The 20,435-nt window shown below is 40.6% G+C and overlaps 1 protein-coding gene and 1 pseudogene across 3 annotated transcripts; both read right to left on the bottom strand.

Moving 5' to 3' along the window:
- Positions 1-3,003: 3,003 nt before the first annotated feature.
- LOC116736681 (odorant receptor 131-2-like) lies at positions 3,004-5,360 on the bottom strand (annotated as a pseudogene).
- An 8,797-nt stretch (positions 5,361-14,157) lies between these two features.
- Positions 14,158-19,445, bottom strand: LOC116736682 (GTPase IMAP family member 9-like). 3 transcript variants are annotated; one of them, XM_032589311.1, is made up of 4 exons: positions 19,202-19,445; positions 18,611-18,653; positions 17,179-17,283; positions 14,158-16,082 (listed from the first exon to the last, which is right to left on the bottom strand). In XM_032589311.1, the coding sequence occupies exons 1-4, from the start codon at positions 19,223-19,225 to the stop codon at positions 15,310-15,312; spliced, it is 945 nt and encodes a 314-aa protein (XP_032445202.1). In that variant the 5' UTR covers positions 19,226-19,445; the 3' UTR covers positions 14,158-15,309. The 3 variants fall into 3 exon arrangements, with proteins under 3 accessions (XP_032445202.1, XP_032445203.1, XP_032445200.1); XM_032589312.1 differs by having other exon boundaries at positions 18,611-18,652; positions 19,210-19,445; XM_032589309.1 differs by lacking the exon at positions 19,202-19,445 and having other exon boundaries at positions 18,611-19,172.
- Between the last annotated feature and the right edge of the window lie 990 nt (positions 19,446-20,435).

Genomic DNA, 20,435 nt, shown 5'->3' with positions numbered 1-20,435 from the left:
CGGTTTATCAGGAATTAATACCCTGGGCTCATCTAAAACTCTAACTGTGAAATTATAAAGCTCATCTTAATCTGATGCAGTCCTCCAGCTTCCTGAAACAACTCCCAGTCAAATCTGTTTTCAACCACTAAGGTTTGTCTGAAGAAGCTGCATCAATGTTTCCTTTGACTATCTCTGCTTTTACTTTGCTTCTGCTAGGACTGACATTGACTCTTTTCGATTACCAAGCAAACCACTCAGGATTGGTCACAACTTTAAAACAGACTGAGAGGAAACTGTGGAACATTTACGTTTATGAAATGATTGAACAATAAATTATGAAGGCATAAAAGTCTACAGTCTAGTGAAAGTAAAACACAAAATATCCTCTCATATTAATAGGAAGTTGAAGCAATGAGCTGCAACACAAGAACCTCATTTATAAAGTTACTCATTGGTGAAATCTGGTGATTTTCTTATAATTTGAAATCTTTAAACTTTAAAGACAGTAATATGAAGGTAGTGAACAATGATGTGTAGAAATAGTTTGAAAACATAAATAATGAGAAATAAATATATTAATTAGATAAAATTATAAAAAATATATCTAATGAAGAAGAGAGTCAAAATATTAACTAATAAATGTTCTTACCAAAAAGATGAGTTGTATCACTCATGTTTGGTCTCTTCTGGTTGCTCCTGCTGCTGCTGATGTTCTGATGCTCAATAGTTTCAGTTTCATCTTAGCTCAGATATATTCAGTGTGTCACGTGTTCTACCTGTGAACATGTGACATCTGGTGGTTAGAAACAGAGCAAGTGATGGTGATGAAACAGAAAGTTACAGCTGGAGTTTAAAATGTAACGGTTTAATATTTACAGAATCTCTCGTTAAAATCCCAACCCAAACCTAAAGTAATTCTGCGTTGTGCATCTCTGCTGCTGCAACTTTTCTGCTTCCAAGCTATTCCTGTAGCACAACTTCACTAAGACTGTCCTGTTGTGGATTAATATTTGCAACTCAAACTCCCATAAGGTTTTTAACAGTTTGTTAAATTAAACATGATACCTTCTGGTGACTTTCTTCTTCCCAGAGCTGGATTAATAAAAGTCTCATTATTTTCATGCTTCAGCTTCACCGACTGTTAACTTTTCCATCTTGTTACTGTGAATATTTTCATTCTCCAACTGTGAGTTTTCATGTCTCAGATAAAAACTCTCAGCATTTTATCAGCTGCTCCTCATTCCCCTGATTCGGCTCAGCTGAACACAACGTCACTCTCCATGTCCGGACTGATTTTCACTGTTCTTACATTGTTCACAGTCTAAACTGTTCACAAGCCAAATTGTGCACTTTATTGAATGAACTGCTGTTGTATTTGAAGATGATTTAATGGAATAAAGTGTGAAAGAAAAATGACAGAAAACACTGAAAAATACTCAGTATGCAAATTACTTTACATCCGAATAAACATTAGTTTACATAAATACGGTGGATTAAATGGTTCATTTAAACTTGGAATTATCCGTAGATAATTCTGTCTCAAAGTTTAGACATTTATGTTGTTGGCCAAGATATTTTGGTATATGGCTCCACCATGTTGCCAAATACACTTACTAAACTATATAAATTACCTTACATGGATCAGGTGGCTTCATTGGCAATGGTTGATTTAGATTTGGAATAACCTATAGATGAACTCAGACCAGGCTTAACTGAACTAAAACTTCATTGTGAAGGTCTGGTGGTGAGCCACAATCAGTTACCTTTAGAGGAAACAGTTTTTAAGTTGATATAAATGGTTTTAAACACACACTGAGCTCAAATTAAACACAGTTTGAGTCAAATTTTCTAAATCTTGCTGACCTCAGATAAATGTGGCTTCATCATGTGGCTGGATAGGATGATTACACAATGGAGGGAGGTGCACTCTCATTTCTTCCATGGATACTTCTATGGTCAAGGATGCAAAAGGTCTCTAAATTTTGCCAGTTTGTGCTAAGAATCTGAAAATAACACCAAATAACCAAACTTGCCTCTCCTTTAAGCTGGATTTATTTTCATGCTGTTCTGTTTGATTATGAATGCAGAAAACCAATAATAAACTTTAAGAGCACTCAGTCTCAAAGTTTGATTTGGTTTTATTCAAACAAAGAAGCATAGATTCTTGCAAAACTGTGAAGAATGACTGAGAACGATGTGTTTCACTGGTGTGAGCAGTTTAGTTGATGATTGAGGAAGATACACATATTTGTGTTAAACAAAAACTTGTCAAAAAACAGAGTGAGGCATATGAAGATACTGCTATACATAGAGTGTATGAAATATTAAAAACAATTCAAGGAAAGTATCCTGAAACTTATGAGCTCATTTGGATCAAAGTGATTTTTTTCCCAAGATTTTATTTTTAAAGTTTGGAGGTCAGATGAAGGATTAGATTTTTCTCATTTTTATAAATTGCTTCCCTTCCTCCCCTCAGTTCAACCAACCACCTGGTGGTGGACATTGACAAAACTAGTTATGTCACTAAGTAGAGCAAGAAAATTGCTGCGTTAACTGCAAACGTTCAGCCATGACCTGGTGGGCCAGTCTGTCAGTCAAACCTCTCACTGCAGAGCAGAAGAGGACAGAGGCTGATTTTTAAACCTTTGCTGAGGTAGAAAAGATCAGAGGATAAGACGGGCTTCACATGTAAGTTTCAGTTGATCACCAATCTCCCAAAACTAAGGAAATTCGCGCTAATAAATTGGTGCACCCCTACAAACTTTATCTCTAATACAAACTTTGTTGTCACTTTAGTGTCATTAGCAGCTGGCTGCTTTGCTGTTTCAGTAGAGAGAAGGAACTGAGCCACAATCAATCTCTTTTCAGACTAAATATTTTAAAAAATCCCTCTTGATGCTGGCAGAAGTTGCTGAAACATTCGTCTTTGAGTTCTCTGTGCAAACGGATCTTCTGCACTAATGTGGGTACGTTCCCAAGAAAAATCTAATTTAATCAAAGAGACAAGGGGCTGTGTAAGGAACCAGGTGCTTTAATGCACACAAGAACAGAAGATTTTGACTTGTTTACTTGCAACTTCGATATAACTGAACTTGGACTACAAAATGGCTGCAAGGAAAGTAAAAAAGAGGCCTCAAAAAAACCGATTAGCTGGAAATCATGTTTTTTATCAGATCCACAGCAAATGTTGTGACATAATAGACAAGAAAACATTATAGACAATAGAGAAAAATTAACAGACTGGAAAATATAACCCATAGAATATAAAAACATTGACTCAGCACAGCAAAAAAGTAATTAAATTTACTTTTTTTTGCAGTCCTTGGCACTCAAAGTACACAAAAAATATTTAAGGGCTAAAAAAGTGGCTTTTGCATGATACGTCTCTTTAAATCTGCATGGGGTTTCAAAAAACTAAACTAAAATACAAACACGTTTCTAACTAAATTGTAAAATCTATTTTAATTTTTAATGTAGACAAACCAAAGTCTGTCTGTACTTTTCAGAGCTGAGCAGTGAAATGTGATGAGGAGCAGAAAGATGAAGATGAAAACCAGAGAAAATGACTGATGCTCTTTACTCTGAGTTATAAAGTCATTAAAACTTTAATGACTTTAATGTTTTATTGATGAACTTGAATTAAATCGAGTTAGTTTAATTCACCAAACTCAAACCACATCATTTTTCTAACCTCCAGCTGCCCTCTGACCTCTGAGCAAGGCAGCATATAAACTGCTTAATATGATAAAAACACAAAACTAAACAAACAGTTACAGCATAATAAAGAAACATAACAGAGAGTTGGAATATAACTAAAATGAATCAATGTTCCAGTTTTAAATCAAAAACAGATTTAAACTTAATGAGAAATCTAGAGAAACGAATCGCTCTGCAGCTGGAAATGATCCAGTTTGGTTTAAACATCCTGGATCTCATGATGATAGAAACCTGTTTTACTCCATATTAAACACAGTAACATCATAACAATCCTGATATTTCATATTCAACATTAAGGCAGGTTCACTAAATCACAGCAGGATTAATGTTCAACATGGTCAGATTAATGTTTCAGGTGTTTTTAATCAAAGTTCAGGTTGTTTTAAAAGCTGCAGGTTTCAACAAGTTACTCAAAGTTCTTCATGAAAAATCAACTTCGGGTTTTAATTATTAGACAAACATGTTTATGATCTCCTGAAGACATTCTGCAAATAAAAACATTATTATTATTGTTATTGTTATTATTATTATTATTATTATTATTATTATTATTATTATTATTATTATTATTATTATCGGTTCAGTGAAAACAGTTGCAGGTTTATTTGCTGAACATTCTGACTTCCTCCCATCATCGTCTTTATTATCCCAGTTTCTAGTGAACGTCTCAGCTGAGCTGGACTCTGATTCTGTTCTTGGTTCTGGTTCTGGTGTGGAGAGCCGAGCCCCTGCACTGGCAGATGAGGTTCATGACGAGGACGGGCCGGATGTTGTGGTCTCTGAGGCCGTAGATGAGCGAGCTGAGGCACTTGGGCAGGATGATGACGGCCATGTAGAGGCCGATCTGCAGGCGGACGGCCGGGACGCGCTCCAGGCTGCCGGTGATGACGATCAGCAGCGAGTTGTAGACGGTGGAGGACATGCTGAGGCCCAGCTGCACCAGGTGCAGCAGCAGCGTGCGCCGCGCCCGCACGGCCGACGCTCTGTCCGTGGACGCAGAGCGCGCCGCCACGATGATGCCGGCGTAGGCGAAGGAGACGGTGGCCGCCCCCAGCAGGAACAGGAAGTAGGTGAAGGCTCTGTCGTAGTGGTCAGACACGGGGTCGATGAAGGCGCTCTCCTTCCCGCAGTAGTGCACCATCTGCATGACCCCCAGGTCAGCCGCCGAGAAGCGGGACAGCATCAGGCTGAGCTGGACGATGACGTGGGAGGAGCTGACGCCCCAGATGACCCCGATGGCGGCGCCGGTGTTCCTCAGGGTGACGATGGCGCTGTGCCGGAGGGGGGTAGCACACCGCCACGTACCGCTCCAGGCACATGCTGACCAGCGTGACCACGGACACGCAGTGGGTCAGGCTGCTGAAGGCGGTGAGAGCGGCGCACACCGGGTACAGCAGCGCGAGGCTGACCGCGGACAGCAGGAACATGGACTGGCTCTGGAACAGCTGCACGGTGTCCACCAGCAGCAGGTTGAACAGCAGCACGTAGCGGGACGCCTCTCTGAACAGCGGCCGGCTGCGCAGCGTGTACAGCATGGTGAGGTTGATGAAGAGGAACGCGCAGCATGGCAGCGTGGTGACGATGGTGAACAGCACCAGGCCCAGGACCCCCTGGTGAGGCCCCGTCACCGTCACGTTCAGCGCACTCCTCCTGCTCAGCATCACAGCATCATCATCATCATCACACCCCCAGCAGGGCCACAGAGGTCACAGAGGTCACTGCCACTACAACCCCACATCATCAGAACGGCCGCTCTGGCAGATCCACTTCCTGTCATCAGCTTTTATCTCATCCTCTCTCTGCTGCCACCAGCTGAGAGCTGAAAACATCACATGACCTCAGAGCAGCAGCACATCGTCAACACTTCATTACTGATTCACATGTTACTGTTTTCTGCTGAGAAATAAAAGTTTCCATGCAAAAGTTTCACTAGAGAAACAGAACAGGAAATGTTTTCATGATGATGTTCACAAAGGTCAGACCTGCTGATTCATAATAAACAAGATTCACTGAATGAATAGAAACAAAAGACCACAGCTGTCCTCTTCCTCACGATGGCCTCTGAGGTTTTATACGTCTGTCCTCTAAAGGTTGATGGTTCTCTCTTCCAGATCCCTGAGGATCTTTTCTGTTTTTGTCCACCCAGTTGGTTGGTCATCGTGTTTATTGGTCTGGAACTGGAAACTCAGCAGGATGTCAGACTCTTCAGTCCCAGAGTGAATGAATCTGATCCGATGTTAGACTGTTCCAGCCTCCAGGTTATGATGCTTCATGTTTGCTTTACCAACCAGCTCCAAACGCCCAGCTGCTCTCTGCTGGCCGGTTTCCATCTTTGTACAGCCTCCATCTTGGTTCTGGTCCGGTGTGGTAGACCCTGACCTCCACTCAGTGGCGCAAAAGGTGGCTATGCAGTGTATGCAACGCATAGGGGCGCTGCAGTAGAGGGGGCGCAAAAACGATGTGGGGAATTATTTTTTCTAGTCAGCATTTTATGTACTTAACAGCTGTTTGTGTATGAAATGATCAATAACAGAGGAACAGCACTGATTAGGCGCCCCCCTCCCATACAGGCAGCTTGGGCAGCGGCTGAGGCGCGTTTTGTTTTCTTTTAAATTTGTAGTAATGCCTCAACAACAGGGAGCTAAAGATGGGGCGCAGAAAAAAACTCCGGGGCCCAAAACAGAAAACGGAAGAGGGGGAAGGATAAAGATGTTGGAGAGACGAAGAAAAGCTTTTCAAAGTGGTTGAAAGACAGAAGGTAAGAAATGTCCGTGTATCAACAAGAGAGTTGTAAATATTCAGGTTAGCTTAAGCTAGCCTACAATGATGATGTTCGCATCCACCTCAAAAATATGTAGTTGCGGCCCTGGCTGCAGCAAACACAGTTTGACTCTGATAATGTGTCGGATGAATGAGCAAGTGACGTCAGCGCAGCAGGTGCAAAGAGCCCATTGGTACATTGATCTTGTAGCCAGAGAAACTGTAATCTGTTTTGGATTCTTTAAAGTGTACTGCAAACATTTGTTTTTGTTTTATATTGGCAATAAAAATAAAGGTTTTAGGAGCAGAGCTAATGGTGCATTTGAAATCCATGAAGGCTATGTGTTCCTCTGTTTGATCAATTAATATTTAATAAGAGAGTTAGTTTTAGTTTCACTGAATCAATTAAAAGTAAGTCCTGTAGATTTAATATTTCTCTATCTTAATAAAGTTTTGTTCATTATTAAAAGAATGTTAAGATGTCCAGAATCAGCTGCAGCTTGTTTTTTTTTAATCTGCGCAAAGAATAATTAACATTCTTATCTAATATTTTAATTCTTATAATTCTACATAATTATTACTCAGATTTTTATAAACATCCTTTGGACCATGCAAAGCATTTTAGCTGTTTCTCTATAAGATCTATTTTCTATTTCCAGTTATTAAGTTCTTCCAAACTGCTATGGGAGCAACTTTGAACACAACGATCATTTTAATTTGATATTTGTTCAAATCATCTTTCCATTCTCTTACTTTGACTCACTTGCTCCTTGCCTTTCTCCTTATTTCTAAATCACCACATGTGCCTACTTACCAAACCTACTACTCAGTTTGTTAATTCCTGCAAACCATGAGCTAGTAGTTTTCATCATTATTTTTCTTTCTATGAAACTTTAACTGTTTAAAGTTTCCTCATCCTTTTCCTTCTTAAAAAAACTTTCATATTCCCCTTTCTTGTGTTTCACATTCCTGTCTGTTACTTGTTTTCCTTTATGACTTTTGTTCCAGTTTTCAGATATTTTTTTATTTATTATATTCATCTACTTATTCCTGTATTTATTTATTTAGTTAGTGTTTCATTTAGTCATCTATTTATTTGCCAACACACTGTTATCACAATCTTCTGTTTCCTTAATTTCTTGGCTCTTTCTTTAGTTTTTTATTTTATCCTATAGTTCTAGTTCTATTTTAGTATTTATTTAACCTTTTAACCTGTACTTTACGATCCATTTATTCAGATATTTTCTATTTTATCAGGGTCCTGCCCTTCAACACACTCCCAATATTTTCACTGCTGTTAATCTTTTGATTTACATTTACTGTTGAAATATAAAGCAGTAATTCGTTCAATGGTTGTTAATGGCGAGTTTGCTATGCCGCCATCTGCTGTGTATTCTCCAGTACTGCAGTTATTTTTCTACCATTCCGGACAATTTAAATGAATTCATTTACAAAAGAAATTAAACGAACACATATTGAAACACTTCTCTCCACTTCCTGCTATTTCTACCCATTTTAAACAATTTAGACCAGTTTGTCAACACCTAGGCTGTTCTAAAAACTGGTTTCTTTTTTATAGTGGGTAACAATTAAAAATACCAATTGTGGTAATCCTTTCTTGGACTCTTACGAGTGGAGGATTCTTGCCTCTGCATCCTCAATTGGTTTGCTCCTTCCAAACCCGCTACTTTAAATGAGATAAAATACCTAAAGGTGTTTATACCTCCAATCACACTTCAGTTCCGGAGCTGAAGCGTCTTCACGCAGGACTCCGCCCGCCCTGTTTTTTTTACGGAATGAAACTTTTAAGACGGATTTAAGCGGCTGCTCGCTGGACTCCGCCATCCAATTATCACCACAACAGCATAAAGTTAAAGCCGTTTAGTTTCAGCTGTTAGAGCCCAGGATTCACAGCGTTTCTTACACAGGATTTCTTTTAACGCAAACGCCATCAACTCATTCACGCTTTTCTTTTAAAAGAGAATTTACTCTCAGTTGTCTCTCCCCTTCCACGGAGTCCCGTCAAGCGTCAGATTCCAGCTGGTAAACCAAATACCAGTCCCGGAAAAAGATCTAAACTCATTCTGAAGAGTTTAGCCGTGCGCACGGTCCTTCTGGATTCGGTCTCACCCGCTGGAATCCTTCAGTATCTTGGGATCCGGCTTGGAAGGACCAAATTAATATCAGGTTCATCTACCTAAGCATTCTCAAACTGAAAAAGAAGAGAGAGACAAGTGAGTTTTAGATTTACTTGCAAGGAGAACGGACAGCAGCGTGCTTTAGTTACAATCTACCCGCTCTAAAACAGCTCCTCCCAGAGAATTTCTTTTTATTTCCTTAGGGCGGTTCTAGTTACAGAGCCTATTCAGGGGTCTCAAACTCCAGTTCTCGAGGGCCGCAGTCCTGCAACTTTTAGATGTGCCTCTGCTGCACCACACCTGAACAGAATAATTAGGTCATTAAGGCTCTGGAAAACTGATCTACACAAGGAGGAGGTCATTAAGTCATTTCAATCCAGTGTTTTGTACCTGTGGCACATCTAAAAACTGCAGGACTGCGGCCCTCGAGGCCTGGAGTTTGAGACCCCTGGATTTGGTTATCTTGAGTTAATCACATAGCAGCTGCTTCTTCTGTTCTCTTGAGTCACAGGTGTGTTGCACCTGCAAGCTGCCGTAATGTAGAATGCAAAATTCAGAGTTCTTGTTTATTTCCTTCTGTAGAAACAATGCAGGAACTGATGAACCCACAGAACAAGGAGTTGTCTTGTGCATCCCTGTCTCATGTACAGTTCCTCTGTTTCTGGTTCATAAACTTCGACCCTTAATCATCCGTCAGTCATCACTCTTGCTGCAGACCATCTGGTGTCAGCTTCCAGTTTGACCCGTTTAGATGTCTTCCTGCAAGCATCTCTCACCAGGCACAAATTCCAAAAGCAAACAAGAGTATTTATATTTGTAATTAATTTAAACGCATCACTATCCCACAAACATCCTGTTTCCAGCAACCCAAAATATCCTTTACTGTTAAAAAAACCCCCAAGGTGGCACCCAATACGCCAACGTTCTTGAATCGTACATATGCATCAAAATTCTCCCTACTCTCTGACATACTGATAGTTCCTCTTCCTGTATATTTACCCTAACTGGTTCTTCCCTTTGCTGGAAATCTTTGCTTTTTTCCACCAGCCTGGATTCGATCCTGTCATTTTTGATCTTCAGAGATACAATCTCTTTATTTAACTCCTCATTTTCTCTCTCTAGCTGCTCGAGTTTTTCTGTTGTTTCTCTTAATTTGTCCGCTGCAGTGTTTCTCTGTTTTTTCCGGTCCTCTTCCAGTTTAAGTGTTATTCTTAATTTGGCTTCATTATCACATCTTAGTTGGCATATAGTTGCATTTTCTTCCTCCAGGTCCAGATGAATTTTTCTGATTTGTTTTTTGTAAAATGCATTTGATTTTAGAAGTAAGCAATTTTCCTCATGCCAATTGTGTGTCTTGTCCGTTCTGTTTAGTCTCTCTAGTTTAATCTTCAGACTTTCTACAGTTTTCTGAAGCTCTTGGTTCTCCTCTGCCAGCTTGCTGCGGTTCTTCTGTAAATTGTTTATTTTAGTCAACAAAAAATTATCCTCTTCCATGTTTGCTCTCTGGTTCAGACTGCAAATGAATTTCTCTGTGGAATCTGGCAATACAAAGGCAGCCGCCAGTGATGTCATAGACAGGATGAGTGACATCACTGTGACATCAAAGCCACAAGAAGTCTGTTGGGTGTGGGGGAGGGGGGATGTTTTTTTAAAAAACTTTATTCACAGACACACTGTACAACGACAGAGTGAAACATTTGTTCTGCCTCCAGAAAAAAACAAATACAGATAAATATATTCAAGATGAAGAAAAAGCTACGGGGCTTCGGTTCCCAACTGTTCATTCAAAGCAGTACAGAGTTCAATTGTTTTAATAGCTATTTTCTGTCTTTGATAGTCTGGATATAAAACTTAAGTTCATTGTAAAATGCAGCAAAGCATGGCTTCCCCTACCTGGAACAATGAATATGATATTTAAATAGTGACAATAGAGGATTTATGAGAAACTCTGAACTGTTGGGCTCTTTGCACCTCAGCTTCCGCGTTTGGGGCAAAGCGGCTCAATCTTTTCCGATCTATTGAAAAAGGCTCTTTACACTGGGCGTCTGCAGGGCTTGTCCAAGGTAACAATTAATGATGTACATCGATCCGAAGCCCCGACAATAAGCTGGAGAAAGGTTTCAAGATGTTCGCCTCGTTATACACAGATACGAAGGTGAGTTTTACTTTCTTTAAACTTTGTGGCTAACATTAGCTTTAGCTTATGCTAGACATTTGTCTTGTAAAAATGTGCTATTTAAGTAACATTTTTCATCCATTCTAACGGACAATGTTTTTACCTTGTTTTCAAGTATATTACCTGCATTTATTGTCGTTAGTGTCAGAGACCAAGTAACGGTCTAGGGTACTATAATGTCCCCTCCAGTTCTCCCTGGTTCCTACGCCTACGGCTCTGACTGTAATCCTGGACCTGTGCTTCTGTCTGCTCTGTCCTCTCAACCCTCAGCCGATCACAGTACAGTCACAACGCTCATACTACTGTTCCTTCCTGTTGAAAGGGAGTTGTTCTCCACCACAGTCGCCCCGTGCTTTAGATGTAGAAATTGTTGGTAAATCAATAATCAGATGGGCTTCATTTATATCCACTAATCAGTTTGTAACAGTGATGAACTAAAATTGTGACTGGATCTGAATCTACGTATTTTTTGTTCAAATGAATTGAATTGATTTAAACTGAATTTAGACCAAACCAGACAAAAACTGGTTTGGATGAATTTGACCTGGTTGAATTATAAAGTGGACTAAGCTGACAGCAGTGCAGTAAATTCCCTGGTAGATGGCTTTGCTGACTTTATATTTGATAAAAACAAAGTGGACATGAACAGCGGATGGCGTTGCTGTCCAAATCCTCTCTGACTGTGGAATAAACTTCACACTGGACTTCAAGCACGGTCGATTCTGTGCCTCCACACTTTCCTTTAGGTTCTGGGACCTTAATTCCCAAATTAAAGTCAAAATGTATTTTCATCTATAAAGACAACTGGGCAACTTTATATCCCAAGTATGACGCTCATGATGTTGTCAGATTACTTTACGACTAAGAGTCTTCAGTCAGAAGCTTCATCAAGTTTGCTGTAATGCAGACTGCTACAAGAGATCCTTCCTAACAACCATTTGAAGAACCTTGAATAACATGATATTTAACCATATTTTACTTAATTTTAGGATCAATAATGTATTCTTGAATTCAAATTGAATTTAACTTTGTATGTCTCTTGAGACTCCAGTGGTTGTCTACACCTTCTGAATCTCTCCCAAATTCTTTACTGGGCTTCGTTTCACAATCCTGACAAAATTGTCCTAGACAGTTGTGCACATTGTCCTACCACACTTTCTTTCTTCCACTCAACTTTCCATTAACACGCTTGCATATAGAGCTTTGTGGCGTACCCTTCAACATTTTGTCAAGATAATAAAAATAACGTATTACATAAATCAAATATATAAATGAGTTTACTTTTTCTAACTCAAGTATTCAAATAAAACTTTTAGACAATCTTCTAATTTATTTAAACCCCTCCACATGCTGGCTTGCACGCCGAACCTCCCAGCAACTTGCAGGTGAACGGAAGAGGGGGAAGGATAAAGATGTTGGAGAGACGAAGAAAAGCTTTTCAAAGTGGTTGAAAGACAGAAGGTAAGAAATGTCAGTGTATCAACAAGAGAGTTGTAAATATTCAGGTTAGCTTAAGCTAGCCTACAATGATGATGTTCGCATCCACCTCAAAAATATGTAGTTGCGGCCCTGCCTCCACTGGTCTGAGATCCTGATCCTGAGCTGCTGGGATCTTATTGAGTTCAGACTGAAGTTTTTACTGAGATAATCAGAATGTTTGGGTCTGACCTATTGGGTTAATATTGTGCTGTAGACAACTGAAAACATCCTGACCTTTGACCTTTTGGTGAAGGTTGAGTGACAGATGATGGTGATGATGATGATGATGGTGATAATGATGGAGGATGAAGGCCGGCAGGATCAGTGTTGTGTCTCTGGTTTCAGAGTTTTAGTGAACAGAACCAGAATCTTTACTTTTTGTCCCTGGTGAGTCGTTTTCCTTCCAGTTGGATCTGATCTGATCTCTGCTGATCAATTGCTTCTGTCTGTCTGCTAGCTTGGTGTCAGTTCAGCTACATTGAATAAGTGAGTAGACCCTGCAATGGCTGCCCGGGTTTCAGTAAATATGGCGCCATCCTGGAGAGGTCGACCGCTCCAAGATGGCCGCCCTGCGTCTCGTCAGCGCCAGTAGACCAGAGCGGTCCAGGAGGCGTCTATCGTTTTATCATGTCTGTGCTTTTAGCTACCAGAGTTCCAGCAGAACGTTTCTCCGTCTCAAACGGTTCATCCATCGTCTCTGCTGATCCATGATGGACTGAGGAGGTTCTGGTTCATTGCTAGAACCTTTAGAACCGTCTGGTTCTGATCATCCAGAATCAGACGGTTCTGTTCAGGTTCTAGATTCTCCTTGATGTTGAACATTTATCCAGGAAGCATTAAAGTGCTTCTGGTTCTGACCCGGTGGACCAGAAACTCTGTTGGGCTTCATGTGTTTGTGTTTTATATAAGGGGTTTCCCACCCTGGTCCTCAGGGGCCCGTGATTTAACTATTCCACCCGAATGACTGGATGACCAGCAGGCATCTGCAGCAGCTGGGGTCAAAGGTCATGCAGCACCTGGACCGGACATCCAGAACCTGCAGAACCATTTGGAGGAACTGGTCCAGGTCAACGGGTCAGAGCGGTTCTGATCCGTTCATTTCTGTTCACATAATTACTGAACCAGAGAAACACTTTGGGTTTTATCATCTGCTGGGTTCTGGTTCTGACCCAGATAAAGGTTCTGGTTCTGACCCGTCTCTGCCGCACATCCATCAGTTACTGCAGATTAATAAAAGTTGTTTTTAATCTCGAAGAGTCTCACATTAAAGTCAACTGGGTGGTTGCCATGGAGACGTCGTGTTGAGTGATGTAATCCTCTGGGTGTGATGATGATGATGATGATGATGATGAGCGCTCCTTCCTCCCCCGGCGCCTCATTTAGCAGCATTAATTATTAAAGCAGTAAATATTGACAGCAGCTCTAATGGAGGAGATTCTCTGAGGATAAAAAGTTTTTTAAAAATTTGAAAAACTTCTGCAGAGCGGCTGGACGATCCGTCAAGGTTTTACAGCAAGTTTGATTTTCCTCAAGTTCTGCAGATTTCAGTTCATCACGTTGTTTATTTTCAAGACGTTTTTCACCAGACTTTCGACTAAACATTTACATTTTACAGGAAACGGTTCTGATATTTCTGGTTTAATGTTTAGTCATATTTAATATTTAGCTCCTCTGAATCTGGACTCAGTGAGCAGCAGGAAGAATCTGCAAACGCAGAAAGACAGAATGAGAACCCAGATTATGAGAAGAAACCCGAGATTTTCCGTCTGTAGGGGAGAATTCTGGGTTTGGTTCTGGAGCGTCTGACGGGTCAAAGTGAAACATTTTCACGGTTCTTCAGGTTCATGGATCTGTGGCGGCTGAAGCTGCTTCCATCTGACTGATTCTAATGAACACACACATTCCTCAGATTTATAAAACTGTTTATTCAATTTACTGTCAAAAAGACACTGTTAAAAATCATATGAAACATTTTTAAAATGTTTCATCCTGCATCATTATAATAATACTGGGTTAAAAAAATTGTTTTAGGAAGTTTTCTATGTTTTTTCAACTGGTTTAGGATTGTTTTGCACCACTGAATCCAAAAATCACACCCATTTTTCACAGGTTTTATTCTAATTTGATTTAGAGAAATCTGATCTTATGACTAAATTAATAACATTTTTGTGACGTCATCAGTTCATTTCTCATCCAAAGAAGGTTTTAGGAGAACAAAAATAGTTTTCTAACAGAGTGTATTAATGAAACTTAGATTTCTGCAAACCGAGTAATAAACACTGGTTCAGGGTAACTACATGTAAACTGAACATCACGTCTTCATTGAGTAAATTTCAGGTCATGAACTTCTGTTTCTTTAGCAGCTCCCTGCAGAGTCCAACCGGCCGTCGTGACGTCATCCAGCGTCCCAAACTAATGTGGAGCTCAGTTCACAAAGTTCACCTGATTGAACAAAACCAAAGGGGATTTTTGGATTCAGTGCATCAACGTGACCCTAAAACAGTTGAAAAATCCCAGACAATCTGTTGACCATCAGTCCGTTCTCAGTGAGAGGAGCTTCAGCGGGTCAGAGGCGTTTCTGTTGAGGTCGGCAGCGTTCCTCCTTCAGGTCCGAAGCAGAAAAGGTTCTGGTTCTGATGACTTCAGTGAACTGCTGCAGGTTTAGAGCTCAGCTCATTATCACTCTGACATTCACAACAACTTTCATCAATGATCAACTTTTGCTTGTTAATGTTTTTATGAATAAACAATAGATAAATATTATCTATTAGACTAAGTTACAGCAAAGTCCAACAATGAAATGACTGGTTGCCAGTTCAGGGAGGAAAAATCCCCATGTGGGCAGAAACTGGTTGTTGTAGCAGAAGGTTTTAGTTCCTTCAGGAACCTTCAGGCTGCTGCTGAAACCTTTCAGCAGGAAGGACTTTGACTGGACCGCAGTGGTTTCTCAGAGGAGCCTGAGTGAACGAACATCAGTGCGGACCAGAACCTCCAGGCTGGACTGTTCATCCTGATGCTGATGCATGCTGGGTAATGAAAACAGGGACTTCTGGGTCTTTAGGAGCTGGCCTTCACTTTCAGCGTCATGGAGAACTGGACAATGTCCTCCATTGAATCCTGCTTTGTGCTCTGCTCTACAACATGGCGCGCGCTCCGCTGCAAGTTGCCATAGTAACGCTGAACTTCCTGTATCTCAGCCTGGCGTCTCCTCTTCAGGTCGGGCCCTTCAGGCTGAGCAGCAGTCAGCAGCTGTTCATATTTCAGTTCCACGGCTCTGGTCTGCTCCTCCACCTGCTTCTGGTAGAACGCTCTGAGCTCCTCCTCTCTGCGCCGCAGCATCTCCACCACCTCCAGGTAGGTGTAGTTGGAGTAGAACTCTCCTCCGTTCTCGGACACCATCCTGTCCACCTCCTCCAGCAGCGCCAGCACCTGGCTGCGGTCGTGGGCCCTGCGGTTGTTGAGCAGCAGGTATCGGTTGTTGACCCTCTGCAGGACGCTCTGCAGCTTGGGGCCGCACTCCTGCAGCTGCAGCTTCACTTCTTCAGCAGCTTCATCCTCCCGGGTGAACAGGATCATGGTGTACCTCCAGGCGTCTGCCCCAAAGATCTCCTCCACCTGCCTCACCGCGTCCTGCTCCTCATCGGTGAAGGGCCCCACCTTGATGACCAGCAGGATGGCGTGGGGCCCCGGGGCCGACATGTTGATGCACTTGGAGATCTCTCTCTTGATGGCGTGTTCGGAGAACGACGTGTCAAAGACACCCGGCGTGTCGACGATGGTCACTGTTCTGTCAAACACTTCGCCTTCCTGCTTACAGCACTGCCTGGTGACTGGGAGAAACACAGAGGATATGATCAGGACATCAGGATGGTAGAACGCTCTGAGCTCCTACTCTCTGTGCTGCAGCAAAGCAGGATGTATATGTATATATATATGTGCTATATATATATACAGTACAGACCAAAAGTTTGGACACACCTTCTAATTAAAATGGGTTTTCTTTATTTTCATGACTATTTATAAGGCAAGAAATCCCACTTATTAACCTGACAGGGCAGGTTGACCTATGAAGTGAAAACCATTTCAGGTGACTACCTCTTGAAGCTCATCAAGAAAATGCAGAGTGTGTGCAAAGCAGTAATCACAGCAAAAGGTTGCTACTTTGAAGAAACTAGAATATAAGGGGTATTTTCAGTTGTTTTACACTTTTTTGTTTAGTGCATATTTCCACATGTGTTATTCATAGTTTTGATGCCTTCAGTGTGAATCTACAATGTCAATAGTCATGAAAATAAAGGAAACTCAATTAATTAAAAGGTGTGTCCAAACGTTTGGTCTGTACTGTATATACAGTATATAGTAGGTCATGGGTGCTGCTAAGGCGGCCATTTTGATTGAGGAATGGAGTGAAGCTCCAGCAGGTCAGCCCAGGGAATTCCTGGAATATGGTGACTCAAAACTGAAAAGGAAGATAAAGAAGAACAAAATGTCCAATATAAAGGACACAAATGAAATGCTGTGTCTCAGGAATATATAATATAGTTAAGTATTGGCTGTTGGCCATAACAGAAATATTAATATTGTTTTTTAAAAAATAGTGTCAGGTTAATTAAGTTTGACCTAAATTAACATAAAATACAGTTTATGGTTATTCAACAAATCATAAATTTGAAAAGAAATTGATCTTTGATTGATTGGGTGGATTACTGTGAGGAAGTTCATAAAGAGCAGCTAAAATCCTTCAGCTGATCCAAACCACTGCAGCAGAGTTCTGATGGGAACTAAAAACAAAGATCAGATTTCTACTGTTTTAATTTTCCTGTTAATCCAGATTATAATTCCAGATTCTCACATATGAAGCCCTTAATAATCAGCTCTGATTGGTGCAGATGCTCCATGTCTGCTTCAGACCAGAGATTTAAATACCTGAGGACTGACTGACTGCGGCTACGAAGGCGTCTCTGCCCAGGATGGTGTTCCCACTGGAGCTCTTCCCTGACCCAGTCTTCCCAACAAGAACCAGTCTGAGAGCTGGAGAAGGAAAGTAAACCAAGTCACAATGCTTTGCTCAATATTATACTTTCGTAATGAACATCACATCTGCATTAACTCATTTTACTACATGTGATATGATTTCTCCAATAAACCATGTAGCATCGCAACATGTTTTAAAGAGGCAGTATCATGTTTTCCAGCCACATAGTGTCAATTTTACTGCCATAGTTACTGTAATGTAATATAGTTACAATCAGTAACTATATTACATTCAGTTATTATTCAATGCTGTCTGTATCAAATATGATTTAATAGAAATTTAACTTTCTGATTTAATGCCCTGAAATTGGGCCTCTGTCTCTTTAAGAGGCTCTTTCTGAAGCTCCGCCTCCAGGAAGTCATCCCAACATGGCCCCTCTGTTAACCCTTTAACAACGTCTGCTGAGCAGCAGCTCCTATAATGAGCTCAGCAGCTGTTTGCTAATTCCTGCTGGCTAGTCTGAAGGAGCTGAGTGGGGAAGGAGCTGCGCCCTGTAGGCGGGGCTAGGTCCACTGAGGCGTTTTGCATCTGAATGGTTGCCATGGAGATGAAAGGATTTCTCACACATGAAAGAATCAAAGTAACACGGCAGGGAAAAACATTGGAACGTGATTGAAGATAAAGAGCTGATTTGACATGATACTGGCCCTTTAACAGTTTGTATTTATGCCAAATTCTCCAACCAGTTAAAGACAATTCTTATATTAACTTATGAAATATGGAGAGTAACTGTACACAATATATAGAAGTGAGTAGTGACAAGTTACATTTACCCAAGTTACCTGTTTTTAAAGAGAGTTTCACTACATCATTTTCACTTGTGTAATTTTATTGCATCACTTCTCTGAGTTCAGTAAAGTTTCTGTAGCAGTGGAGCCAAAAATGCAGCAGAGATCCACAGTATAACGTTGAAGTGAGACCTCTTGTTTGTTCAGCAGCTTTGCTGTTGTGATATTTTCCTGAGTCTGTTGCAGGTTCAGTGAACAAACAGCAAAATATCCATATGGCACTAGAAGCACTTCCACATATACAGTAACACTGTCGGTATCAGATTTATACGTTTCATATTCTAAAAAGTCATTTGGAGAAACATTTCTACTGCCAGATTCTGTAATTATGGTGTTTGTACTTTTAAAATCAGAAAATAGTTGAATTAGACTGTCTGATTACATCATTTTCAAATAACATATCAGATTAAAACAGGTACTCAGTTCTTGAGGATAGATAGATAGATAGATAGATAGATAGATAGATAGATAGATAGATAGATAGATAGATAGATAGATAGATAGATAGATAGATAGATAGATAGATAGATAATACTTGGAGGAGGGTCCATGCTCCTTCTTCTTCTTCCTCTTGTCCCTGTAGAAACAGATGAACAGCTGAGTTTCATTACTGACAAAAATCCCTCAGTTTGTAGCACAATATTAGGAAAACATGCAATCACTTATAATAATCTGACAGTAATGCCAAGGTAACCATAGGAACACAAAGGTACATTTACTGCATGTTCTGTCGTGACAAACTAAACGAGCCATGAAGCAACGAGACCCGTTTTCACTAAAACATCAGCTGACTGCCCGGTGCGCTGCAGAGGCAGGACGCGGTAGCAAACTCAAAGTAACTTATAATAATAATAATAAACGTTATTATCACAGGGTGTCGCAGCACCAGAACCAGTGAAACTTGACGCATTGTGATGGAGCTGACAGCGGAAAGAAATGATCCACAACCCCGAAGTTTTAACGTAAATCTGTGCAGCTGGTGACGTCGGTCAGTAAACTTACCAAACTCATCTCCTGTTGCCAAGTTATAATGCAGATGATAAATGTCAGTAAGAGACAGAAGAATGTAACTATGAACATGTGTTGTTAAAAATAAATAAAAATAAAGTAAAAAAAAAAAAAAAAAAAACTTACCTGCGGCCTGCGCCATGTCGACCTGTCTGTCTGCTCCGGTCGCTGGAGAACACGGAAGAGAACAACCCGGAAATGTTCACCTGTCCGGGTTTAGAATCAGGTTGTTAATGTCCGAAACAGCTATAAGTCAATAAAACCTAAAATTAAATGAGAAACTCCAAATCTACATAAAAAAAAACATCAAGAAGGAAAGTTTTAGAGAAAGTCTCTCAAAGACGCACAGCGGGTTTGCATCATTTCAACACCGGCGAAGACGCCGGTCTCAATAAATCTCTGTCATGTGACGAAGCAGAGTTGTTTCGGCGCGGAGATGAATGAAGATGTCGCGTGAAATAAAGAATGTCAGAAATGATTAAAGTTAGTGTCTCAATGTGAGATTATTTCCTAATTATCCTATCGATGATTATTGCTTTAATGGCGTCTCTGGCGCCGTCCAACCTTTCGCTCTGCAGCAGCTGAGCAGAAACTCCTCCCACACCGCCTCATTGCTCCTTCCGGCGTGATCCTCAGGCTGACTGTAAAGGAGCGGACCTCGTTACCTGTGCGTTGCAGCATCTGGGTACATACATGGTTCATTACGGTAATAAAGCAGCAGGGGTGGCCTTCCACCTGTTACTACCCCATATATACAGGAATAAATATTTCTTAATTTTACTGTGCTGGAGATGGATCCAGGTGTTGTGTAGCATAATCAATATCCACACTATGCTCATCTTAGTTTCTGCAATCTATAACCTATTATCAAAAACACCCATTTGTTTTGATAATAGGTTTTTATCAAAACAAATAATACGGAACATCTGATCCGTGTTCAGATCAGATGTATTTTACGGAGTTAATAGTGTCATTGATGCACACATCTTTTTACTTAATTACTTTTTAATGTAAATAACTTATAAAGATATATTTTTGTGAAACAGAAAAAAATGAAAAATCTCCTGAAAAAAAGATTAAGGGGCAGATTTTTTTTTTTAACTTCTTCACTTCTAAATAGTCAGAAACGTGAACTATTAAATCTAACATTGACGCAGCAGGAGGTCCCACTCTTCTCTTTGGGTCAGTAAATGTTGCCTCTTTCACATCTAAATGTTCCCCACAGAGAGCAACCAAGACATCGACATGTTTTCAATCGCAGCAGATTTTTGTTTCATTTCACATAGTTGAAAGCAGAAGTTTACATACACCGAATAAAGACACGCAGACCTTTTTTTTTTTTTAAACAATCT

The sequence above is a fragment of the Xiphophorus hellerii genome, chromosome 17 (genome assembly GCF_003331165.1).
Source record: "Xiphophorus hellerii strain 12219 chromosome 17, Xiphophorus_hellerii-4.1, whole genome shotgun sequence".
Classification (NCBI taxonomy): domain Eukaryota; kingdom Metazoa; phylum Chordata; class Actinopteri; order Cyprinodontiformes; family Poeciliidae; genus Xiphophorus; species Xiphophorus hellerii.
Note: the sequence above shows the minus strand (reverse complement) of the source record. Positions and strands in the feature narration are given on the sequence as shown.